This window comes from Protopterus annectens, chromosome 3.part0, assembly GCF_019279795.1.
Source record: "Protopterus annectens isolate FY-2018-M chromosome 3.part0, PAN1.0, whole genome shotgun sequence".
In the NCBI taxonomy this organism is placed as follows: domain Eukaryota; kingdom Metazoa; phylum Chordata; order Ceratodontiformes; family Protopteridae; genus Protopterus; species Protopterus annectens.
Window position 1 is genome coordinate 1,623,510,635 of NC_056731.1, and position 27,170 is coordinate 1,623,537,804.

General features: G+C 42.7%; 1 protein-coding gene across 1 annotated transcript in view; it reads right to left on the minus strand.

The window, feature by feature from the left end:
- LOC122797143 (antizyme inhibitor 1-like) overlaps positions 1-26,791 on the minus strand; it is a 595,584-nt gene extending 568,793 nt beyond the window's left edge. The window contains exon 1 of the mRNA XM_044065942.1: positions 26,571-26,791. Within this exon, the coding sequence (XP_043921877.1) occupies positions 26,571-26,672 (102 nt within the window). The 5' untranslated portion in view covers positions 26,673-26,791. The remainder of the gene's footprint in view (positions 1-26,570) is intronic.
- Positions 26,792-27,170: the final 379 nt, after the last annotated feature.

Genomic DNA, 27,170 nt, shown 5'->3' on the forward strand with positions numbered 1-27,170 from the left:
AAGGCCATTTGGGTGGTTGTATCCAGATCTGCACCCAAAAAGGTTATCCTTTGGGATGGCACAAGTCTTGATTTTTGGATGTTGACTGTGTATCCCAAGGCCTGTAGCAGCTGGATGGCATAGTCCAAGTCCTTTACCAATTTTGTCTTGCTGTCCGCTTGGCAGTCCAGATATGGGTAGATTTGAATCCACTGACGTCTGCAGTGTGCAATTACTGATGCCAGGCATTTCGTGAACACTCTGGGCGCAGTAGATAAGCCAAAGGGCAATGCTGAGAATTGATAATGCTCTGATCCTGCAAGAAATCTGAGGTGTCTTCTGCAACTTTGTCAAATAGGGACATGCAGGTATGCCTCCTTGAGATCTAGAGTCACCAGCCAAGACTCCTTGCCCAGCATGGGAAGAAGTTGCTGTAGGGTCAGCATCTTGAATTTCGGCACAATGAGGTAAGTGTTCAGAGCGGACAGATCGAGAATAGGCCTCCACTGCTTTTCTTTTTTTGGAACAAGAAATAGCCTTGAATAAAAACCCTGGCCTTGTTCTGAGAGAGGGACCTTTTCTATGGCTTTCATTTGTAGTAATTTGGTGATTTGCTTCAAAGCCTCCGCCCTCTGACTTGGTGGCAGGTCTGGCATTCCTTGTCTTTTTGGCAATGTGTGGAAATGGAACCTGTACCCTTTGTCTATTTGCAGTGTCCATGAGTCCCTTGTAATGTAATGCCAATTTTCTGAAAATAAAGAAAGCTTTCCGCCCAATGGTGCTTCTAATTGAGCCTTGGTCGGTGGAGTCAGAACTAAGTCATTGTGTTTGTCCTGGTGTAGCAGTTGTTGCTGTAGCTGCACTACCTCTCTGGTTGTGTGGCTGCCACTGACGACCTCTGTAGTGGCCTCTAGCTTGCCCCCTACCTCTGGTACGCCTGTTCCTGCCTCTCTGTGGTCTGTCTGAATCTGGAAAGGACCAATTCTTAGTAGGCCAGTTTCTGCTGAATCTCGGTGGTTGTACCTGCAGAAAATCCTTGACTGTTTGCACAGATTTTGCCTTTTCTTCATACTTTAAGACCTCCTGGGCTGTGGAACCAAATATTTTTTTTTTTTCCATTGGAGCATCCAGGAGCTTAGCTTTAACATGGTCCGGTAGAGCTTGTTCCTTCAACCAAGCATGCCTTCGTATAACTGCCCATGTCATTGCTGACCTACCTGAAGCTTCCAGTGCATCATAGCCACATTGCAGAAAATGGTTGCTAACCTGCTGTGAGTTATGTACCAGATCCTGAAGAGATTTACGGTCCAGGGGCTCAGAGGAGGAAAGTTTTATACAATTCATCTAAAAAATACTCTTGGTACTGAATCATATGGAATTGACAATTTAATGCCCTCATAGAAAGAGTTGCAGAGGTATATACTTTCTTTCCCCATCGCTCTAAAGCTCTAGATTCCCTTTCAGAAGGTAAAGGATTTTTAGCAGTGGCAGCTGCAACCCCTTTAGGGCCCTGTGAAATAGTTTCTGGGTCTGCAGTGTGGGCCTTGGACAGGTGAAAGTGAGAATCCGGAACCCTGTAGTACCTATCTGGTTTGGCAGGAGCCGGAGGCAGAGAATCAGGGGCTGTACTAGCATCAGAGTACACAACAACTTTCAAAACAGGACGTATAGCCAAAGGCCTATGCTGAGGTAAATGTAAAAAGGTCCTTAATCTTTTTCTGGAATCAGAAAATTCCTGGCCCTGCCACTGGAAATGCCCCCTCATGGAATGCAGTGTCTCACCAAAAGTAAATTCTTCAGGAGGGGAGGCCGAAGGAATAGATTCTTCAGCATCAGAATCCTCGTAGGCTGAATAAGCCTCCTGCTGGTGCTCTGACAACACAGATTCATCCGTAGAGTCATCTGAAGAGTGGGGGTCAGAGGGCTCAACTCTGGGCCTTTTATCTGGAGGTGGAAGAGAGCCCCTGTCCGGGTGAGGTTGAGAACCTCTAATTAAGGAGATAAGGTCCTCAGCTAAGCTGAGAATTTGAGTGCTGGTAGAAGGCCTCAGAGGTAGACTTGGGAGGCAAGGCTTTGGAAAGTCTGGCAGCTTTAGCCCTAGAGAAGGCCTTAATGGACATGGATGCAGGGGGTCTGGCTGCACCACGTGCAGGGGTGGATTTGTCTAACGGAATGATGTCGGACATGTCCTGGACACCGGTTTCCGTAGGTAGTTCAATAACAGACTCGGCCGGAGCCTCCGAGGCCGAGGTGGTCGGTTGTAAGGTTTCGGTAACAGGAAGCACAGAGGACTCTGTTTCAGCCGAAACAGAGACACTCGCGGTAGGCCTGACAGAGGTTTCAGCCGAAACCGCGGGCCGAGAGGGTCGGTCCTTGTCCTTCCGTTTTTTAACTGTATGTGAAGTCAGAGTCTCCAACAGCATTATATAAGCAAAGTTAGTCCCAAAATATTCCTCTGCAAACTCCGACCGACGCCTAAGCGTTCGTCGGTTGAAGGAAGCACAGGCAGAGCAGGCTGAGACGTCGTGGTCTGGGACTAAACACTTTTACTTTTAAAAAATACAGTATTTAAATTGATTTAAACTGTGTATGAAGGAGTGTTGAAGGAATTTTTAACTGGTTATTCTGCTCTTCAGTAACTTGAACTAAAAGCTAGTGTTGGCTGAATTTTGTTATTTGCTAGTAATTACAGGTGTGGGGGTAGCCACAGTCAGTGATTTCCTGTCCTTGCATATTTAAACTGGTGCATGTGAAATAATTCCTGCTTTAAAACTTCAGCTTGGCAAGCTAAGAACTTGGTTATATTCAACTGGACGTATAAGAGAATTTAAGTACCTTTTTATGCACTTTTACTTTTAAAAATACAGTATTTAAATTGATTTAAACTGTGTATGAAGGAGTGTTGAAGGAATTTTTAACTGGTTATTCTGCTCTTCAGTAACTTGAACTAAAAGCTAGTGTTGGCTGAATTTTGTTATTTGCTAGTAATTACAGGTGTGGGGGTAGCCACAGTCAGTGATTTCCTGTCCTTGCATATTTAAACTGGTGCATGTGAAATAATTCCTGCTTTAAAACTTCAGCTTGGCAAGCTAAGAACTTGGTTATATTCAACTGGACGTATAAGAGAATTTAAGTACCTTTTATGCACTTTTACTTTTAAAAATACAGTATTTAAATTGATTTAAACTGTGTATGAAGGAGTGTTGAAGGAATTTTTAACTGGTTATTCTGCTCTTCAGTAACTTGAACTAAAAGCTAGTGTTGGCTGAATTTTGTTATTTGCTAGTAATTACAGGTGTGGGGGTAGCCACAGTCAGTGATTTCCTGTCCTTGCATATTTAAACTGGTGCATGTGAAATAATTCCTGCTTTAAAACTTCAGCTTGGCAAGCTAAGAACTTGGTTATATTCAACTGGACGATAAGAGAATTTAAGTACCTTTTATGCACTTTTACTTTTAAAAAATACAGTATTTAAATTGATTTAAACTGTGTATGAAGGAGTGTTGAAGGAATTTTTAACTGGTTATTCTGCTCTTCAGTAACTTGAACTAAAAGCTAGTGTTGGCTGAATTTTGTTATTTGCTAGTAATTACAGGTGTGGGGGTAGCCACAGTCAGTGATTTCCTGTCCTTGCATATTTAAACTGGTGCATGTGAAATAATTCCTGCTTTAAAACTTCAGCTTGGCAAGCTAAGAACTTGGTTATATTCAACTGGACGTATAAGAGAATTTAAGTACCTTTTATGCACTTTTACTTTTAAAAAATACAGTATTTAAATTGATTTAAACTGTGTATGAAGGAGTGTTGAAGGAATTTTTAACTGGTTATTCTGCTCTTCAGTAACTTGAACTAAAAGCTAGTGTTGGCTGAATTTTGTTACTTGCTAGTAATTACAGGTGGGGGTAGCCACAGTCAGTGATTTCCTGTCCTTGCATATTTAAACTGGTGCATGTGAAATAATTCCTGCTTTAAAACTTCAGCTTGGCAAGCTAAGAACTTGGTTATATTCAACTGGACGATAAGAGAATTTAAGTACCTTTTTATGCACTTTTACTTTTAAAAATACAGTATTTAAATTGATTTAAACTGTGTATGAAGGAGCGTTGAAGGAATTTTTAACTGGTTATTCTGCTCTTCAGTAACTTGAACTAAAAGCTAGTGTTGGCTGAATTTTGTTATTTGCTAGTAATTACAGGTGTGGGGGTAGCCACAGTCAGTGATTTCCTGTCCTTGCATATTTAAACTGGTGCATGTGAAATAATTCCTGCTTTAAAACTTCAGCTTGGCAAGCTAAGAACTTGGTTATATTCAACTGGACGTATAAGAGAATTTAAGTACCTTTTTATGCACTTTTACTTTTAAAAATACAGTATTTAAATTGATTTAAACTGTGTATGAAGGAGTGTTGAAGGAATTTTTAACTGGTTATTCTGCTCTTCAGTAACTTGAACTAAAAGCTAGTGTTGGCTGAATTTTGTTATTTGCTAGTAATTACAGGTGTGGGGGTAGCCACAGTCAGTGATTTCCTGTCCTTGCATATTTAAACTGGTGCATGTGAAATAATTCCTGCTTTAAAACTTCAGCTTGGCAAGCTAAGAACTTGGTTATATTCAACTGGACGTATAAGAGAATTTAAGTACCTTTTATGCACTTTTACTTTTAAAAATACAGTATTTAAATTGATTTAAACTGTGTATGAAGGAGTGTTGAAGGAATTTTTAACTGGTTATTCTGCTCTTCAGTAACTTGAACTAAAAGCTAGTGTTGGCTGAATTTTGTTATTTGCTAGTAATTACAGGTGTGGGGGTAGCCACAGTCAGTGATTTCCTGTCCTTGCATATTTAAACTGGTGCATGTGAAATAATTCCTGCTTTAAAACTTCAGCTTGGCAAGCTAAGAACTTGGTTATATTCAACTGGACGTATAAGAGAATTTAAGTACCTTTTTATGCACTTTTACTTTTAAAAATACAGTATTTAAATTGATTTAAACTGTGTATGAAGGAGTGTTGAAGGAATTTTTAACTGGTTATTCTGCTCTTCAGTAACTTGAACTAAAAGCTAGTGTTGGCTGAATTTTGTTATTTGCTAGTAATTACAGGTGTGGGGGTAGCCACAGTCAGTGATTTCCTGTCCTTGCATATTTAAACTGGTGCATGTGAAATAATTCCTGCTTTAAAACTTCAGCTTGGCAAGCTAAGAACTTGGTTATATTCAACTGGACGTATAAGAGAATTTAAGTACCTTTTATGCACTTTTACTTTTAAAAATACAGTATTTAAATTGATTTAAACTGTGTATGAAGGAGTGTTGAAGGAATTTTTAACTGGTTATTCTGCTCTTCAGTAACTTGAACTAAAAGCTAGTGTTGGCTGAATTTTGTTATTTGCTAGTAATTACAGGTGTGGGGGTAGCCACAGTCAGTGATTTCCTGTCCTTGCATATTTAAACTGGTGCATGTGAAATAATTCCTGCTTTAAAACTTCAGCTTGGCAAGCTAAGAACTTGGTTATATTCAACTGGACGTATAAGAGAATTTAAGTACCTTTTATGCACTTTTACTTTTAAAAAATACAGTATTTAAATTGATTTAAACTGTGTATGAAGGAGTGTTGAAGGAATTTTTAACTGGTTATTCTGCTCTTCAGTAACTTGAACTAAAAGCTAGTGTTGGCTGAATTTTGTTATTTGCTAGTAATTACAGGTGTGGGGGTAGCCACAGTCAGTGATTTCCTGTCCTTGCATATTTAAACTGGTGCATGTGAAATAATTCCTGCTTTAAAACTTCAGCTTGGCAAGCTAAGAACTTGGTTATATTCAACTGGACGTATAAGAGAATTTAAGTACCTTTTTATGCACTTTTACTTTTAAAAAATACAGTATTTAAATTGATTTAAACTGTGTATGAAGGAGTGTTGAAGGAATTTTTAACTGGTTATTCTGCTCTTCAGTAACTTGAACTAAAAGCTAGTGTTGGCTGAATTTTGTTATTTGCTAGTAATTACAGGTGTGGGGGTAGCCACAGTCAGTGATTTCCTGTCCTTGCATATTTAAACTGGTGCATGTGAAATAATTCCTGCTTTAAAACTTCAGCTTGGCAAGCTAAGAACTTGGTTATATTCAACTGGACGGATAAGAGAATTTAAGTACCTTTTTATGCACTTTTACTTTTAAAAAATACAGTATTTAAATTGATTTAAACTGTGTATGAAGGAGTGTTGAAGGAATTTTTAACTGGTTATTCTGCTCTTCAGTAACTTGAACTAAAAGCTAGTGTTGGCTGAATTTTGTTATTTGCTAGTAATTACAGGTGTGGGGTAGCCACAGTCAGTGATTTCCTGTCCTTGCATATTTAAACTGGTGCATGTGAAATAATTCCTGCTTTAAAACTTCAGCTTGGCAAGCTAAGAACTTGGTTATATTCAACTGGACGATAAGAGAATTTAAGTACCTTTTATGCACTTTTACTTTTAAAAATACAGTATTTAAATTGATTTAAACTGTGTATGAAGGAGTGTTGAAGGAATTTTTAACTGGTTATTCTGCTCTTCAGTAACTTGAACTAAAAGCTAGTGTTGGCTGAATTTTGTTATTTGCTAGTAATTACAGGTGTGGGGGTAGCCACAGTCAGTGATTTCCTGTCCTTGCATATTTAAACTGGTGCATGTGAAATAATTCCTGCTTTAAAACTTCAGCTTGGCAAGCTAAGAACTTGGTTATATTCAACTGGACGATAAGAGAATTTAAGTACCTTTTTATGCACTTTTACTTTTAAAAATACAGTATTTAAATTGATTTAAACTGTGTATGAAGGAGTGTTGAAGGAATTTTTAACTGGTTATTCTGCTCTTCAGTAACTTGAACTAAAAGCTAGTGTTGGCTGAATTTTGTTATTTGCTAGTAATTACAGGTGTGGGGGTAGCCACAGTCAGTGATTTCCTGTCCTTGCATATTTAAACTGGTGCATGTGAAATAATTCCTGCTTTAAAACTTCAGCTTGGCAAGCTAAGAACTTGGTTATATTCAACTGGACGTATAAGAGAATTTAAGTACCTTTTATGCACTTTTACTTTTAAAAATACAGTATTTAAATTGATTTAAACTGTGTATGAAGGAGTGTTGAAGGAATTTTTAACTGGTTATTCTGCTCTTCAGTAACTTGAACTAAAAGCTAGTGTTGGCTGAATTTTGTTATTTGCTAGTAATTACAGGTGTGGGGTAGCCACAGTCAGTGATTTCCTGTCCTTGCATATTTAAACTGGTGCATGTGAAATAATTCCTGCTTTAAAACTTCAGCTTGGCAAGCTAAGAACTTGGTTATATTCAACTGGACGTATAAGAGAATTTAAGTACCTTTTATGCACTTTTACTTTTAAAAATACAGTATTTAAATTGATTTAAACTGTGTATGAAGGAGTGTTGAAGGAATTTTTAACTGGTTATTCTGCTCTTCAGTAACTTGAACTAAAAGCTAGTGTTGGCTGAATTTTGTTATTTGCTAGTAATTACAGGTGTGGGGGTAGCCACAGTCAGTGATTTCCTGTCCTTGCATATTTAAACTGGTGCATGTGAAATAATTCCTGCTTTAAAACTTCAGCTTGGCAAGCTAAGAACTTGGTTATATTCAACTGGACGTATAAGAGAATTTAAGTACCTTTTTATGCACTTTTACTTTTAAAAATACAGTATTTAAATTGATTTAAACTGTGTATGAAGGAGTGTTGAAGGAATTTTTAACTGGTTATTCTGCTCTTCAGTAACTTGAACTAAAAGCTAGTGTTGGCTGAATTTTGTTATTTGCTAGTAATTACAGGTGTGGGGGTAGCCACAGTCAGTGATTTCCTGTCCTTGCATATTTAAACTGGTGCATGTGAAATAATTCCTGCTTTAAAACTTCAGCTTGGCAAGCTAAGAACTTGGTTATATTCAACTGGACGTATAAGAGAATTTAAGTACCTTTTATGCACTTTTACTTTTAAAAATACAGTATTTAAATTGATTTAAACTGTGTATGAAGGAGTGTTGAAGGAATTTTTAACTGGTTATTCTGCTCTTCAGTAACTTGAACTAAAAGCTAGTGTTGGCTGAATTTTGTTATTTGCTAGTAATTACAGGTGTGGGGGTAGCCACAGTCAGTGATTTCCTGTCCTTGCATATTTAAACTGGTGCATGTGAAATAATTCCTGCTTTAAAACTTCAGCTTGGCAAGCTAAGAACTTGGTTATATTCAACTGGACGTATAAGAGAATTTAAGTACCTTTTTATGCACTTTTACTTTTAAAAAATACAGTATTTAAATTGATTTAAACTGTGTATGAAGGAGTGTTGAAGGAATTTTTAACTGGTTATTCTGCTCTTCAGTAACTTGAACTAAAAGCTAGTGTTGGCTGAATTTTGTTATTTGCTAGTAATTACAGGTGTGGGGGTAGCCACAGTCAGTGATTTCCTGTCCTTGCATATTTAAACTGGTGCATGTGAAATAATTCCTGCTTTAAAACTTCAGCTTGGCAAGCTAAGAACTTGGTTATATTCAACTGGACGTATAAGAGAATTTAAGTACCTTTTATGCACTTTTACTTTTAAAAAATACAGTATTTAAATTGATTTAAACTGTGTATGAAGGAGTGTTGAAGGAATTTTTAACTGGTTATTCTGCTCTTCAGTAACTTGAACTAAAAGCTAGTGTTGGCTGAATTTTGTTATTTGCTAGTAATTACAGGTGTGGGGGTAGCCACAGTCAGTGATTTCCTGTCCTTGCATATTTAAACTGGTGCATGTGAAATAATTCCTGCTTTAAAACTTCAGCTTGGCAAGCTAAGAACTTGGTTATATTCAACTGGACGTATAAGAGAATTTAAGTACCTTTTTATGCACTTTTACTTTTAAAAAATACAGTATTTAAATTGATTTAAACTGTGTATGAAGGAGTGTTGAAGGAATTTTTAACTGGTTATTCTGCTCTTCAGTAACTTGAACTAAAAGCTAGTGTTGGCTGAATTTTGTTATTTGCTAGTAATTACAGGTGTGGGGGTAGCCACAGTCAGTGATTTCCTGTCCTTGCATATTTAAACTGGTGCATGTGAAATAATTCCTGCTTTAAAACTTCAGCTTGGCAAGCTAAGAACTTGGTTATATTCAACTGGACGTATAAGAGAATTTAAGTACCTTTTATGCACTTTTACTTTTAAAAATACAGTATTTAAATTGATTTAAACTGTGTATGAAGGCGTGTTGAAGGAATTTTTAACTGGTTATTCTGCTCTTCAGTTATTCCCACCCACCCGCTTTTTGTTTTGGTGTTAATCTTAGTGGCATTGAAACTGCCGCCCCCTCAGCCTGCCTCTGGGCCCATCTCATTTGCTCACTCAACTGAGTGCAGTGAGATCATATTCTGATTTCAGGCACTCCTACTGTGTACAAAGAGAGCATCTGGGAAATAGAAAAAAAAAAAATTAAGCTTATTTCCTGCCTTTCTTGTTAAGTGGTACAGACTATTTGTAGGCTTCTGAGGCCCAAGCCCTTCTGTGTTTGAGGGAAGCCTTCTAGCTTGTTTTTTTTTCTTGTAACTAGCCAGTTTTCTAGTTTCAGCACTCAAATCTGTTTCTTTGATCTCAGCACTTGTTCAGAAAAAAAAAAAAAAAAAAAAAAAAAATTTCATCTGCTTTTACTGTACTTGTGTTTTTACCTACTTCTTTTACTTTTGCATCATCTTAAAATACTCAATTGTATTTATTACTGCTTGGTGTAACTCATTCTAAGCCTTTTGGTTTAAACACTTGGGCTTCAGACCAGTTAGTTGTTTTGCACTGAGAGGTTTGTGGTCTGCACTGTTGTGGCAGAACAGGTAGCTTACATCCTTCTAGGTTGAGAACTGCTGATTGAGGGCTCAGTGTCTGTTATTCTAAAAGTGTATTAATTCTGGTTTAAGCACTTGGGCTTTCAAGCCAGTTATTTTACATTAAGAGGGTTCGTGGTCTGCACTCTTGTGGGAGGAGAGGCTGGACTCTGCCCTTCTGAGCTGGGAATTTCTGGTTAAAGGCTTATAGTGCATGCATATCTGAACTGTTTCTTACTGAAGTTGGTGCGCCTTGTTTGCTGTGGCATAGACTGGATTCGGGCCTGCTGGATCTAGCTTTGTTTGTGTAACTTGAGCACTAATCCAGACATTCTCTAAAGTATTCAATGGTATTTATTACTGCTTGGTTGTAACTTGATTAAAGTGTAGCTATCATTCAAGTCTTTTGGATTAAGCACTTGGGCTTCAGACCAGTTGTTTTACATTAGGAAGGTTTGTGGCAAGCACTGTGGTGGCAGGACAGGTAGCTTTCATCCTTCTAAGTTGGGAACTGCTGATTGAGAGCCCAGTGTCCAAGTGTATTAGTTCTGGTTTAGGCACTTGGGCTTCAGGCCAGTTATTTTACATTAAGAAGGTTCGTGGACTGCACTCTTGTGGGAGAAGAGGCTGGACTCTGCCCTTCTGAGCTGGGAATTTTCTGGTTAAAGGTTTATAGTGCCTGAATATTTGAACTGTATCTTACTGAAATTGGTTCACCTTGTTTGCTCTATCATAGACTAGATCCAGGCCTACTGAATCTAGCTTTGTTTATATACTTGTTGTTTGTTTGCTTGTTATTTCCTGGAAGCTAATTCACCTAATACGCAACTTCTCAGCTTCTGTGGATCACTAGTGATATCTGCATTGCTTACTGTACTTATTTCCTTGTTTCACTTGAAAGAAAGTTACTGTTTGTCGTTTTGCATTTAGTTTCTTCTATCACTTTGCACTCAAGTTACCTGGCACTTGCTCACTAAAGCAATTATATAAGTCAGCACTAAAAATTAAAAGCACTACACCCTCACTCCCCACTGGCCCTTGTTTTCAATTAAGGATTTCCCAATATTATTCTAGCATGTCCAAAGGTCAGTTGTCAATCTCCTCCGGTCCAGCTGGTGAATCTGGGAATCTTGAGGTAATGTTATAACTGCCTCATGTACACAGACAACCCTCTCCTCCTCCCACATAACACAAATACTTGAGAGATGCAGCTATTTAGCCAAACTGGAGGCTGAGCTCTCTCAACTCAGGACTGGCAAGACCAGACAGGAGGAGAAGGCAACTACACACACCACAAAACCAGCCTCACATAATGCTACCACTCCACTGAATCAAACACAAACACACAAAGACATACTCGGAGGCTCTGAGTAAAATTTACCTAAACAGCAGAGGCCTCCAAAGCAGACACCCAAACAACTGCTACCTCAAGACACCCCAAAAGCAACACATAAACCACAAAAGCAGTGTGCAAAGCAGTCACAGCCCTTAAGGCCAAATACAACACCAAACATACTTGTCATAGGTGACTCCATAGTCAGACACACTGACGTCCCACTCACCAGGCTGAACAAGGAGAGGGTCACAGTAAGCTGCCTATCGGGCGCTAGAATCCGCCACATAACACAAGCACTGGGTCACTCCACAGCAAGTACAAATATGACACAGTCATTGTCCATGCTGGTGTGAGCGACCTGAGACGTACCTCCCTGGACTGCATGAAAAGAGACATAGAGGAGCTCTCTGATTATGTAGCCCAGGCAGGTATGACCCTAACCCTGAGCAGTATCCTTCCTTCACCAAGAATGATGCCACAATATAGAGACAAGATGATCAGCTTTAACAATTGGCTTAATGTCTGGTGTCATTCAAAGGGGATCCAGTGTCTGTCTGCCTGGGATGACATGCTTGACAAGCCACGCTGCTTCGCAAGGGACGGCTTGCACCTGTCACCCTGGGATTCCGGATATTGGCTAAGGCTCTTGCCACCCCATAGTGCCTTTTTAGGCAAGGCTCAAATTCTAAACCTACCACCCTAGAAAACAAAAATGGGAAGAAATTGAGGGTAATGCTGCTCAATGCCAGAAGTCTAAATCTCAAAATGCACGCACTCGAGGCCCTTCTCAGTATGGAGAACATCGATGTCTGTGCTGTAACTGAAACCTGGTTCAAGGCTCCTGAGAGCACCCGGCACTATTAGGTTTTACCTCATATCATGCGTTCCGGCCCCAAAACCCGGACCACTCCACAAAAGGAGGGGGTGTATCCATATTCATAAAGGATACTCACACCTCCAGGTTGGTGGCAACACATGAAGCTTCGGAAACCATCCAGGTGCAACTAACAATAGGCAAAACTGCTCTACAAATTGTAGCATGCTACAGGCCACCCTCTCAAACTCAGGAACCCCACACAGCCTTCCTGAAGACACTGGAGGGTATAAATGTATCTCCAAACACCATCATATTGGGTGACTTCAACTACCCGAATATAGACTGGGAACATTACTCAAGCCCTAACTTTCTAGCCCAACGGTTCCTGGAGTTCATAAATTCAAATGCCATGGAACAGCTAGTCACTGTTCCCACGAGAGGAGAAAATATACTAGATCTCATTGTCACAAACATGGGGACAAAATGCTCCACACGGAAGTATATCCCTCATTGGTGAGATCTGATCATAAACTAATCTCACTGGAAATCCACATCCCGCCCCACCCCAAACAAAAAGACCATAGTGAAGAACTTCTCTAAAGCAAACTTCACACTACTCAAGACTGGTGTGGTATCCTTCAAGGCCCCTGAGTCAGAGGAAACCACAACCCAAGCTGCGGAAGCCCTTACAAATGCCTTCTATGAACACCTCCAGGACTGCATGGATCAGGCAATCCCAAATAAAACCAAGACTCTTTCCACAAAGGGCAAACGCCCAGTCTGGTGGACCCCAGCCATTAACAAACTTTACAATAAGAGGAGAAAGCTATTACATGATAGAACAAAATCCATAAAAGGGAAGTCACCCTGATCATTATTAGTAAAAATTACGAGCACTCATAAAATCAACTAAGGCCAATTTTGAGAGAAAATTGCCATGGATTCAAAGGACAATCATAAGGCCTTTTTCAGCTATGTTAGGAACCTGGGTGGAAACTCACAGATATGCTCAGAATTAGTCCAAAATGATACCAAAATCACTGAACCCACAGACATTGCCAACATACTGGCAGACAGGTTCAGTGCAAACTTCATCCCTCCCCCCTAAAGGGGAGATAACTATCCCAGCCGAGTGTAGCCTCCCGGACATCTCAAATGCGCAGGTGAAAGCTGCTCTCTCTAAAGCTAAAAACACAGCATCAATGGGAACGGATGGTGTCCCCGGCTGTGTGCTACACGAGCTAAATGAGGAATTAAACCCGCATAAGGCAGCTGTTTAATCTCAGCCTTACCACAGGATACGTGCCCAAGGAGTGGCGTGTAGCAACTGTGGTCCCACTCCACAAAGGTGGCCTCTACGGACCCTGGTAATTACCGCCCCATAAGCTTAACAAGTCTAGTCTGCAAAGCTATGGAGAGGATCATAATGGAGCTCATAAACAAAGATATAGGGGACTTGCAGACATTGGACCCGACCCAGTTTGGCTTTGTCAAGGGAAGATCATGCCTTTTGAACTTGGTGGACTTCTTGAAATAGTCACCAAGGCCATTGATGAGGAAAGGCAGTCCATACAGCCTACCTTGACCTTGCAAAGGCTTTCGACACAATACCCCACTCGGGTATTGTAGAAAAACTACCAGCTTAAATGTAAACCCATATGTCACAAGATGGGTTGCAAACTGGCTTAAGGACAGAACCCACAGGGTTAGAGTTGCTGGCGCTGTGTCAGACTCCAAGCCGGTCACAAGTGGTGTCCCACAGGGCTCGGTCCTTGGCCCCTATTGTTTGGCATCTACTTCTCAGAAGTACAGGCCAACATGGGAGGACTTTGGCTGACAAAGTTTGCAGATGACTGCAAACTGGGCCATAGTGGAAAGTGCATCGGACACTGATATCCTTCAGAAGGGACTCACGGAAACAGATAGCTGGTGCCAGAGCCATGGCCTGAAGTTAAACGCCAAAAATGTATAGTCATACCCTTCGGGAAAAACAAGGTAACCCCAAGCTACCATATAGGTGGCAATCCACTAAGCACAGAAGAGGTTATCAGGGACCTGGGGACCCAGGTTGACAGTGGCCTTTCTTTTGACACTCACATTGCTAAAGTGGTTAGAAAGACCTTCTACATTGCCCACCTGATCATGAAGGGATTCACATCCAGATCTAGTGAGGTCATTGTTCCCTGTACTCTTCACTTATCAGACCAATGATCGAGTACAATGCCCCATTCGGGATGTATCTCACCAGACATCTGCAGCAATTGGAGAGACCCCAAAAGTTCCTCACCAAAAGGATAAAGGGACTCCAAAATCTGTCATATGCTGCCAGATTGAAGAAACTCCAGCTCTATTCAGTCGCATACCGTCTGCTCAGAGGTGACATGTGCCTGACATACAAGGCCATGTCCAACCCAGAATTAATGGACATGCTCCACCTCAAAAATCCAAATCCACCAAAACCACTAGAGCAAGCGACTTAAACCTTAGCACGGATATAAATAGGACGTGCTGGAGGATAGATTTATCACTCAGAGACTCCCTATGCTGTGGAATAAAATCCCGGTCCATGTGAGGCAGAGCACCTCGCTGACTCTGTTCAAGAGAAATCTAGACCTGTGGATGGGAGATCGTAGGTTTACCCCGGGAATCATCTCTGGGTCACTGCTGGACAGAGGCACAACAAACTAATGGGCACAGTATTTTTTCATATAAGGGGTGGCGTAAGCCACAATAATTTGGGCTAGGCTTATAAATGCCTTAGGGCAGATAGCCTAGTATAAACCTATGAACCTATGAACCTATAAGGTAGACAGTAAGAGTGGACATCCTTATGAGGTATTTGTTTCCCACAAGTTAAACAATTTACTTTATCTGACATCGGCTAAGGCAAGAGAGTCCCCAACGGGGTACTTAGCTTTTTCGAAGTCTTCGGTAGCTGAATCAAAGGAGCTGGCCGACCGGCACTTGCGAACTGCTTCTGCTTCGGGCACCGCGCGGCAAGAAAGACTGAGGAAAATGGCGTCGGCTGATGCTTTTATACCCCAGACGTTCTGACGTCGGAGCAAGTGCGACATCAGCCGAGGCCAGACCCAGACTTTGGAATCCGGCCGACCGAAGGGCTGCCTGAGGCAGGACAACCCATATGTTATGACTGCAGATGCACCCTTGAAGGACATCAGTGAATACACTAACATCTACATTTATGGTAAGTGCACACTACTGTACAATGTGTTTCACTGTTGGTCATTACATTTGGGTAGAGTCCCAAAGCTGAGGCTGGGAGGCTGGAGCTAAACAGCATTAGCAGCAGCTATGAGGCCCTGCAGAAATGCAGTGGCAAAGCCTGCCCTGGATTTAGAGTAGAGTGGCAGATAATGCTTTGTAAAAGGGTGCACTGAACTCCAAGTAGCAGCTTCTAAAATGTCTTTGGTTGGTACGCCCCTGAGAAAGGCTGCAGCTCTGGTTGAATGTGGCCTAATGCCCTTAGGCACTGGCTTGCCATGCTCTAAGTAGCAGAAACGAATGCAGTGGCCTATCCACTTTGAAATAGTCTGCTTAGAGACTGCCTTCTCTTGTGATCCTGCAGCATTTGCCACTAGTAATTGCTCTGTCTTCCTGAAAACTTTGGTTCTGTCCAAATAGAATCTAAGCTGTCTGTGTACGTCCAAAGAATGCAGAATTCTCTCCCCCTTGTTCTGTGGATTTGGATAAAAAGTTGGCAAATGAATAGTTTAAGGGACACACTGGACACCACCTTAGGCATAAATGTTAAGGGACACACTGGACACCACCTTAGGCATAAATGTTGCGTTTGTCCTCAGACACCCTAAAAAAAGAAAAGGTTCCACAGCCATGAGAGCCTGTAGCTCTGATACTAGTCTTACAGAAGTTGTTGCTAGGAGCAGAGCTGTTTTCCAAGATAAAAACTTTATATCAGCAGTAGCAGCTGGCTCAAAAGGAGGCAGGGTGAGTTTTTTCAAGACATAGTTAAGGTCCCATGCAGGTATTGGTGATCTCCTTAGAGGCCTTACATTTTTGGCTCCTCTGAGGCACTGCCGTAATAAAAGGATAAGAAAAGATTGGTGGCTCTCTATTGTAATGAGCCGAAATGGCAGAGGCATGTATTTTTAATTGATGAAAAAGATAGGCCTTTGTCCAGCATCTCAGTTAAGTATTGCAAAATTTGAGGAATATTTGGTACAGCTGTATCAGTTCCTTGTCTGGTTCCAAGCACAAAATCTCTTCTATTTTCCAGCATAAGATTTTCTAGTACTAGGCCTTCTGGCTTCCAAAATAACATCCATCACAGCTTTACTGAGGGGTGTGCTTTGTATGCCTACATCAGCCATGCTGCCAGGTTTAGAATCCTGACTTGGCTGTGCAGGATCTGATTGTTTTGTTGTGACAGTAGATAAGGTATTTGAGGTAAGGTCCAGGCTGGGCATTGAGACAAGTTCCTTAAGATCTGATACCAGTACTGGTGTGGCCAGGCCGGGGCAATCTGCATCATCTTTGGCTTCTCCTGTCTGACCTTTAAGAGTACCTTGGGGAAGAGAGGCAGTGGAGGAAAGGCATACCGACAGGGCGTCCACTTTCCATGCTTGTCTGTGATAAGTCCTTGTGCAGAATCTTTTTAGTTGGTAGTTCTGAGGAGAGGCAAATAGATCTATGTCCGGGCATCCCCACTTCCTTGTTATCATGCTGAAGACTTGTGGAACCAGCTGCCACTCGTGGGGATCCATGAGGTTTCTGCTTAGTTCGTCTGCCAGAGTATTTTCCTAGCAGGAATTGTGCCTGCAGATTAACTTAGTAAGTCAATGCTGTATCCCACAAAGCCATGGCTAGTCTGCTGATGCAACCATTGTTAGGTTTTGCCTGGCCGGGAGTAATGTGAATGGCTGTCCCTTGTTCTGGTGACAAGCCTTCGCCCACCATCGAAACTCTTGTTACAGGCAGGGAATGAGAGTAATCATAGTTTCCAGACTGCGGCAATGAAGAGTCCAAACACTTTAGGTACCATTGTAGTTTCCTCATATGCAGTCTTGCATATGGAGTTAGGATGCAGGATGCCATGAAGCCCAAAGCCTGCAGAATTTTTCTTGCAGATAACTGGGCCTTTGTTGCCAATATTTTTAAATAGGTAGTCAGTTGCCTTTGTCTGGCGTGAGATAAGCCATCTGGGCAGTTGTATTTAATCTTGCACCCAGGAATATTTTCTCTTGAGACGGTACTAGTTTTGATTTATTTTCGTTGATTGTGTACCCTAGGCATGTTAGAAGTCTTTTCACAAACACCAGATGCTGTAGAAGAATGTCCTTGTTTTCTGCTTGAATTAGGCAGTCATCCAAGTAAGGATATATTTGTATTCCTCTCTGTCTGCAGAATGCAATTACTGGTGCCAGGCACTTTGTAAAGACCCTGGGCGCAGTAGATAAGTCAAAGGGAAGTGCAGAGAACTGGTAATGCATTGAGCCAGCCTTGAATCCGAGGTATCTTCTGCAGGATTGCCTGATTGGGACATGCAGGTATGCCTCTTTTAGGTCTAAAGTCACTAGCCAAGCCTTCGTGCCCAGCATGGGCAGAAACTGCTGCAAGGTCAACATTTTGAATTTTGGTATATCCAGGAATGTGTTTAGAATAGATAGGTCCAGTATTGGTCTCCAGGCTTTGTCCTTTCTGGGTACCAAGAACAGTCGAGTAAAATCCTTGTCCCTGCTCTTGCTCTAGTACTTGTTGAATGGCCCCCATGTCCATGAGGGATGATGCTTGTTTTTGTGCCCCTGCCCATTGATTTTTTGGCAGATCTGGCCATCCATTTGCCTTTGGCAAGGTATGAAGTAGAACTTGTTAGCCCTGTGACACTGTTTAGAACCCACTTGTCCTGGATTATAATGTGTTAATTTTGAGAAAAAAGTGCTATTTTTCCCCCTAAGGGTGCTGCCAGGAGACAAGTGCTTGGTGCAGGCAGGGGGAAATCATTGGGACAGTTTCCTGTAAGGTTGCGATCTGTCTTCTCCACTTTGAGGTAGAAGTACCCCATTGCTTTGACCTATATGAACCTTGCGCCTGGGATCTGCCTCTAGGGCATCTGGATCTGCCACTTTGAAGTCTGACACAGGAAAGGGCCAATTCTTTTTAGGCCAGTGTCAACTAAACCTAGGTGGCTGCACTTGTAAAAAATCGTTGACAGTTTGCATAGATTTAGATTTGTCCTCCATTTTCTTTAACACCTCTTCTGCCTTAACACCAAAGTATCATGCTGTAAAGGTCCATAATTAATAATTTAACTTTGACATGATCAGGCAGATTTTGTTCCTTTAACCAAGCATGCCTCCTAATTACCAACCCGTAACTGCAGCCCTGAAGGAGGCCTCCAGAGAATCAAAACCACACTGCAAAGTATGCTTTCCAACTTGTTCAGTTGCATGCAATAAATCCTGCTTTTCCCTGTTTTCTGCACATTCAGAGTTTAACATTTTCTGTTTAAGCAATGCCATGACATGTTGCTGATACTTGAGCATATGAAACGGACAGTTTAAGGCCCTTATAGCCAAGGTAGCAGATGTCTTTTTCCCAATCTGTCCAGTGCCCTAGAATCTGTCAGAGGGGGTAGGGTTTTTTGCAGCAGAAGCCTTAACCCCTTTGGGACACTGTGAAATAGTTTCTGGGTCTGCAGCAGGGTTTTTGAAAAGGAATTTATGAGAGTCCGGAACCCTCAGGCTTAGCAGGAGCTGGAGGTAAGGAGTCAGGGGTCACACTAGACTCTGAAAACATCTACAATGTCTAATACAGGTGGAATGGCTAGAGGCCTGTGTTGATGTAGTAAAAGGAAGTACCTGAGCCTCTTTTTAGATTCTGAAAAATCTTTGCTCTCCCAGTAGAAGTGCTCCCTCATGGTATGCAATGTTTCCCCAAAAGAAGAGTCCTCAGGAGGAGAAGCTGAAGGAATAGATTCTTCAGCATCAGAATCCTTAAGGGGGGGAATAGAATATTCCTGATCAGAAGAGAAATTAGAAGAAATAGAAACCTGATCTGAAGATTCATAGTCCGTCTCTTGCCTAGGCCTTTTATCAGGAAGGGGATGGGAACCCCTGATCAAGATAATCAAGTCTTCGGCCATTTTGAGCATCTGTTTTTTGGGCATGGAGGCCTGTCCACGTGGCTCAAATTTGTTTTGGTCTTTGAAGGTGCTTTAGTCTTTGCCTTTAAAGCTGAAGTCGGTTTAATGTACAAGTGTTTAGGTCTGAATACAGTGAAAAACGAAGAACATCCATGTCAATAGGGGAAGAGTATCTGGTCCTTGGCAGAGACGCAATCGGCTTAAAGGGCTGGTGGTGTGATCCAAGAGCAATGGCTCCAACCTATCCTTGTCTGACAGTTGTTTGCTCAGACGTCTTGGTCATTTTAGTCTTCAGCTCCAAGGGGTCTTTGAGCAGAGGAAGGTCTCTTCTTCCCCCTCAGAACTCAGAAGAAGCGGGGCTCGACTGAGCCAACCTAGATTTTGTAGAAGACTTGAGGTCACTGCCAGAAATGGCCCTTGCAAAGGAAGATTGCAGCATGCCACTCAAAATCAATTATCTTTTCAACCAGGGCCCTGTAGTTGAAAGAATGGCAACCTGAGCAATACTCCTAAATGGAAGGGGTTCCAAACACAAACTATGCAAGTCACTAAAAGGGATCTTGTGACTACACTTTGACGCTTCTCAAAGCCAGCCAACTTTTCAGATTTCACAGCCATAGAAAAATTGCAGAGAACACATGCACATACATACACTTGCCTTTCTTGTAGTTCTGTCGTGTGTGTGTGTGTGTGTGTGAGATATATATATACACACACAAACATGTACGTTTAGAAGAGTTTTTTTTTTTTTGAAATGAGAAAGAAGAAAGCTACTAATGATGGTAGCAAAACTACCCCAAAGGGTATACGGGAGGGAAAGGAAAAGTAACCCAACAAAAAACGTTACTGGACAGGAAGGAAGTTTCAGTACAGGGGAGAAAGTGGTGAAGTTAAACAGCAGTATAATCAAAAGGAAAGAATATAATAAAGTTTGAAAAAAATATCACTTATCTGCCCAACAGCTACAGGAATGACCACGTCTTCAAAGCGGTAAATGAGATCTGAGGTAGCAGGGAGGGATGCATTATGGATAAGAGGAGGTGCTCAAGAGCTTTTTGGTTGCCATGAGTTATTGTAATGGCAGTCTCAGACCCGACGGATTGAATCCAAACCCATATGTTAGATATGCAAGGAGAAATTAAAATTGACACTGGTGTTCCCTCCTCCTCTAGGTCAGTTAGCATTCATACACTGCAGTACTATTCAAGCACTGATTCAAAGCCAAGCATATAAAACCTATGTGGTAAAATTAAAGCACATCCCCAAAAAACTTGCAAATCCACCATAATGTTCCGTCTGTATTGTTGATCCTCGTTCAGTCATTACTCATGAGCACCTGTTCCGACCTTGGAACAGAGCCAGCCATTTTCCAAGCTCGCGTCAGCTACAAACTCTCGAGCTAAACTCTCACCCATAATCCCCCTCTCCCTGTTACCTCAGATTGAGTTTTCAAGTCAAAAGAAGGTAGAGGCTACCTCTCGTCAAATGACCTAAGAGAACCGGATGGTGAGATCCGCTAGAAGCCACAGGAGGGGGAAGGAGGGAGGGTCGTAATGACTGAACGAGAATCAATACAGATAGAACGTTATGGTAAGACAAATTTTTTTATCAGATATTGTTAATCCTCGTTCATTACTTACGCATGGGATAGAGTCCCCAGCTACCTCTATTCCTGGGAGGCTCTCATGGAAGGACATTCTTGAGCACCACAGAACCAAAAGATGGTCTTCCCCTGGAGGCCAAATCCAATTTGTAATGATTGATGCAGATGTCACAGATGTCATATAAATAAGCTCTGGCATGGAAGGCAGCAGAAGTTGCCACCGACCTTGTCGAATGAGCCTTCATGGTAGTAGGCAACGGAATATTATGTTGTGTATAAATGAAGGTCACAGTCTTTCAACCATCTAGCTAATGTGAACTTAGCAACAGCTGATCCTAATCTAGGTCCAGAATAGGCCAAAAATAACTGGTCAGACTTACGAGAGGACCTAGTCCTGTTTAAAAATGGCTTTGCCTGTGAATATCTAGGGTATGTAGGCAACGCTCTCCTCTGTTTGAATGATTGGGAAAGAAAACTGGCAATTCAATGGTTTGATTAATGGACATTTCAGAGATCACTTTTGGCAGAAATGAAGGATTAGTTCAGACACTATCTCTATGAAAAATCAAATATGGACTCGTGATGCATAAAGCTTGAAGCTCAGATATGCGTCTGGCAGAAGTAATGGTGAAAAAAACAAGGTTTTCCATGACAAGTATCTGAGGTCGCAAGAAGCTGGTTCAAAGAGTGGCATTGTCAGAGCTTGTAGAACTAATGATAGACCCCCACGGTTGAATAGGTCATCTAAAAAGGTGGCTTCAGATGACTCACCTTTTATGAAGGTCTTGCACAATTTGTGTGACATGAGAGTCTTGGACACCCTCATGCAAATTAGATATTGCAGCCAAATGAACTCTAATGGTAGAGGCCGATAGACCAGATTGAAAAAGGTCGACCAGATACTCTATTACTGACACTGGTGCTGAGAAGGGATCTACTTGTTTTACTTTCAGCCAACAGGTAAATCTTTTCCACTTGCTTAGATAAGTAATTCTAGTGGAAGGCTTATGAGATGCAATGAGAATGTCACATACTAGTAAAGAAAGATCATTCTGCCTGGCAATCAAGGGAATTGGAGCAGCCAAGCTGTGAGCTTCAGGCTGTCCAAGTTGGGATGAATCAGGTTCTGCGGATGTGAGATCAACTCCAGGGTTGGATGGAGAATCCATGGTCGATCTAGTAGGTGAGGCCAAAGGAAGGGGAACCAAATCTGACGAGGCCAATATGGTGCTATGAGGATCACCTTTCTCTTCAACCGACGGGCTTTTCAGAAACTGGGGAATGGTGGGAATGCATAAAGAAAACCAGAGGGCCAATCGTGGACTAGAGCGTCCCTGGGTGACTGGCCCGGAGGGGGAATCGGGGCGAAGTAGTTGCTGCATTTGTAGTTGGTCAGGGATGCAAACAGGTTGCAGCACGGACGGCCCCAGCAGTAGAAGATCTCCGCCGCTATCAAGGGATTCAGGGACCACTCGTGAGGTTGTAGAATGCACCTGCTGAGTCTGTCTGCTATCACGATGAACTCCCGGGAATGTGCGTTGCTAGAAGAAAACTGTTTGTAGCCATCGCCCATTGCCATATCCTCATGGCCTCTCGACAAAGTGGGTAAGATTTGGTTTCACCTTGTTTGTTCATGTACCAGACCACCGTCATGTTGTCTGAATCGCAATCGCTCCAGATGGCAGCAGGGGATGGAATGTTTGCAACGCCAAAAGCATCGCCCTCAGCTCTAGAACATTTATATGCAGTTGGGCCTCCAATTTGGACCAAGTGCCTTGGACCGTTTGTCCCCAACAGACCCCCCACCCCATCAGGGAGGCATCCGTGGTCACTGTGGCCTTGGGGTGCTGGGGAGAAAAGGGGCGAGATCATTGTGATGGATTGTGCATCATCCACCAATTTAAATCCTGTTTGCACCTGTGGGTTACTCTAATCTTGGCTGAAAGAGGATGCTGAAAAAGGATACCATTGGGTGAGCAGTAGCCATTGTAGAAGCCTCATATGAAACCTAGCCAGGAGAACAATGGTGATGGAGGCTGCCATGGAACCCAACAGCTGTAGGACAGAGTGAGCTGTGGATTTCTCCCTTGAAAGGATTGGGATCAGTTGTTGCTTTATCCTTAGAATTCTGTGCTCTGGAATGGCAGCTCTGCAGTTCTTTGTATCCAAGATAAGCCCTATGAATTCTGTGGACTGAGATGGGGTGAGACTGGATTTTTGCCAGTTTATGGTTATGCCTAGCCTTTGTGCAGCTAGGAGAGAGTATGCCAGGGCTTCTTCCAGTAGATGTCTGGTGGGGTGGAAATGAGCCAGTCTAGGTATGGAAACACCTGGAATCCTTGTAGTCGCAAGTGAGCTGTGACTACTGCCATGCACTTTGTGAACACTCTGGGGGCTGTAGAGAGTCCGAAGGGCAGTATTCTGAACTGGTAATGACTGGCTCCTGCACGGAAGCAAAGAAAACTTATTGATGGACTGGCCACATTATGTGGTGGTATGCATCCTGACGATCTATCGAGCACATCCAATAGACTTTTTCCAGAAGAGGGAGGATAGACTGTATTGTGACCATCTGGAATTTTTGTACTCTCACAAACTTGTTCAATATACTGAGATCCAAAATTGGTCTCCAGTCCCTGGTTTTCTTTGGCAGTAAAAAGAGTCTTGAGCAGAATCCGAATCCTATCTGGTCTGGAGGGACTATTTGGATGGCACTCTTTCTTAGCAGCTTTTTTATCTCTAGTGCTGCTTCTTCCCTTTGAGTGGGTGGAACGTCAGGAAAGTTTTTTTTAAGGGACAGGACAAAGACTGAAGGGGATATGATAACCTCTGGTTATAATCCTTTGTACCCAAGAATCGGTGGTGATGGTTACCAGGCAGAAGGGTACAAGGAGAAACGACCCCCAACCATCTCCAGAGGAAAGGAGTTGGGCCGCTCTTCAGGAGTGCTGGTAGGATTGGCCAGGGAAAGAGCCCTTGGAACCTTGGTTACGCGGAACCCCTCTGCCCCGAAAGGAGGGTTTTCCCCTGTGAGTTTCCCCTCTGCCTCTAGTGAAGAACTCGACCTGTATGTCACGGAAAGGACCCTGAGATTTTCTGAACCATATCTTTCCACTCTTTTGGTTTCGGGAGAAAGCACGTTGAGGGGAAGAACTGACACCTACGGCAGAAAGTCTTACAGTCCTGTTCACATCTGGCCAGTGTGCTTTTAACTTTGGGTCCAAATAACGAGGAGGCCTCAATGGGCGTGTTAAAGGAAGCCTTAAAGGGTTCCGTGAAATTGTACAAGCCCATCCAGGCTTGTCGTCTCAAGACCACAGCTGAACCCGCCGCTCTAGCTGCTCCTTCTGATGCAGGAGATGTCACATAGTGGAGTTGGATATTGACTCAATGGTGGCCAGCTGGGAGGCCACTGTCACAGACCTCAGACATGGTGCCAGCCAAGGTTTCAGAAAGCTCAGAAATCAGATCCCTTTGAAGCCTGGTAAAGTGTGCCATATAATTCAGGGACCTGATAGTAAAGGTCGCTGATGCAAAAGTGCGCTTCCCTATCCTGTCCAGGGCCCGGGACTCTTAGGTGTGTGGACAGTCTGGCTTTCTTCTGCCAGATCCTTTTTCGTTGCGGCCGCCGCTACCACAGCATCCACAGGAAGACCTTTAGACCAACGGGGATCCGTAGCAGGAGGGGACAAAAATCTTATCTGGCCTCCGGGGAATAGCCTCGATGGCGTCAGGAGCCTTCCACGCATGCTGCACGATGAGCCAGACAAGTTCGGCAAATGAAGTAACACAGGAGGTAGGGGGTCGGGCGCGAAAGGTCTGCAGGAACACAGACTCCTCAGTGGTCAGATTAAAGGGCTGCCAGTCACCTCTCTGTTTAAGGATTTCCAGTATATCAAAGGATACCTCAGAGGGTGACAGAGGGGATCCTTCCCCCCCTCAAAGTCTGTCTTCATTGAGGGACTCCTCTGTGGAGTTCATGTGCTTCCTCTTACACAAACTTTTCCGGTGGACTCTCAGAGGGAGAAGCTGGGAAAGACGGAGGAAAAGGGGTTTCCTGTGGGAATATGTCCTGAGGCCCTTGCACCCAGTGTCCGCTAGGTGCAACTTGTGAAAACAGTGTACCAGAGGAGGGCGGGGGGATAGACAGCACAGTATTGCCAGCAGAAGCCAGGGCCTTCTCCATCAGTTGAAAGGCTGGTCCACCTGAAGAGAATAAGAAGGGGTCTTTGGAGATGGGTGATCACCTCCCAAGGAAGGATAGGTCCTGAGGGGCGGTACACCTCTGGCCAGAAGCACTTGATCCCCAAGACGCAACACGTGCTCTGAAAGGCTTCTAGTGGACCTCACGGAGACTGAGGGAGAAACAGGTTTGTCCACAGAAGAGAAGCTCGGTGCCCACCTCACCAGTCCGCACTGAGAACGGTGCCGAGAGAGACTGGACTACGGGGTGTCTACACTGAGGTAATCATTGGTGGCAAGGTCACGGTCTGCACTGACACAAGGATTGGTGCCGAAGTGGTTGCCGGTACCAAAGCTGGAACTGACAAAATTGGAGGCAATAACTGAGGTGTCGGTTCAGAGTAAAATATTGGAGCCAACGTGGTCAAGGTCTGCACAGACTGAACGGTCGGTGCTGATGCAGTAGTCATAACAGTGAGCAGAGGAGCCCCTCGGTGCCGATATAGTAAAGGCTACAGGAGAAGACTGAGCAGAGATCACTGATGGTGCCAAAGGTCTAGGCACCGAAAGCACTGGGGCTGACAGTGAGCTCAGACGCAGAAACTTTAGCCTTTTTAGGTCTTGGTTGGCGGGAGTCCCCAGCTGTGGACAAAGGCAAAGACTTGGCCTTGGTAGGATCATCCAAAATTTTATGGGCTCTAGGAGGGGTTGAAGCCTCTGACCCAGAAACAGCCTCTGAAAAGGGAGATTTGAGAAGTCCCTTCAGCAACAATTTTCCTTTCCAACAAAGTTCTGTTAGAAAAATGTTTACAAATAGCACAGGGCGGGTCAACAGATATGTGGGACACACCCAAGCAATAAACGCACAGAGTGTGCATCTGGATATAGGCAATTTGTGTCCACAATCAGAACACCTTCTGAATCCCGGACTACCTTTCTTATCTGCCATGATAGAAAAAGGGGACAGTAGAAAGGGTACCAGCACGGGTACAAAAGAAGTCGAAGGTATGAAGAAAAGAAGAGATTACCAACGATGGGAAGGGAGAAATACCTTGTGGTAAAAGGTGCAGAGTAAAGAGAAGAAAACTCAACAAAATATGGCGTTAAATGCGAATAGGAAAGACAACAAAATAGAAACTTTTGACAGAAAAAATTATATATATGACTAGTCTGACAACAAATATCTATACTTGGCTCAAGAAAAGCAGCTTGACTCGACCAAATGGCAATGCGGCAAACGAAATCTGAGGTAACAGGGAGAGGGGGATTATGGGTAAGAGTTTAGCTCAAGAGTTTGTAGCGGACGCGAGCTTGGAAAATGGCCGGCTCGGTTCCGAGGTCGGAACAGATACCCATGCGCAAGGAATGAACGAGGATTAACAATATCAGATCAGTGGTTTACTATCGCACAGTTTTCTACCCAGGTCGTATCAGGGTATGAACATCCCCTTGGAGGAAAAAAAAATACCTGCAATACGAAGTTAAAGTAAACTGTATACAACAAAGAAAATACACAAGCTAAAATACAGTGATGACCCAAGAAATGAAAGATACAAACGTGACTGCATTTTAACAGTATCACTGTTTAACAGCCTTTCAAATCAAAATGAGATTTTACATTTTTTTTCTACCACTGGGGCCCACTACCCCAATTTTAGGCTACATTAATAAAACTGGGTACACAAAAAAAAACTCACAAGGGTTTGTTCGCAGATACAGTTGTCAATAACTTCTCTAATAGATGATCCTTGCTCCAGAAGGCCAATGGAGTAGTCCTCATGGTCGAAAAATCCTTTCATCTCAGCCGTATTCCGTAAAGCCGACGATCATAAACCAATATGCCGAATTAAGGGTCACAGAGCCTTACGTTGGGTCCTCAAAATATGCAACAAACTGCAAAACATTACAATTTTAATTGCAACTGTACAATAAACATTAATCCAGCAACTGAAACAACCAAAGCTCTAGTGAATGAGTTGCACCCTCACAAAGCCCCTCAAAGACGAATCAGGACTGCAAGCAATAAATCTTACTAAATACAGCAACGACTAAGAAAAAACTATGTACTTACCTCATCATCTGACCTGTAAGACACCACCCTCCCTCCAAGTAGGCTGCTGGATTCTGTCACATCTCCGCCTTAGTACATTTCTGAAATTTCCCCTCTGCCTTGGACATGTTCACCTTTGGCTGACAAATATTACATGCATCACAGTGGGAGGAGATCTGAACTCATTAGCTCAATCTCCCATGAAAAGAGAAAGTAGACAAAAACTGTGTACCCGCCCACCTTAACA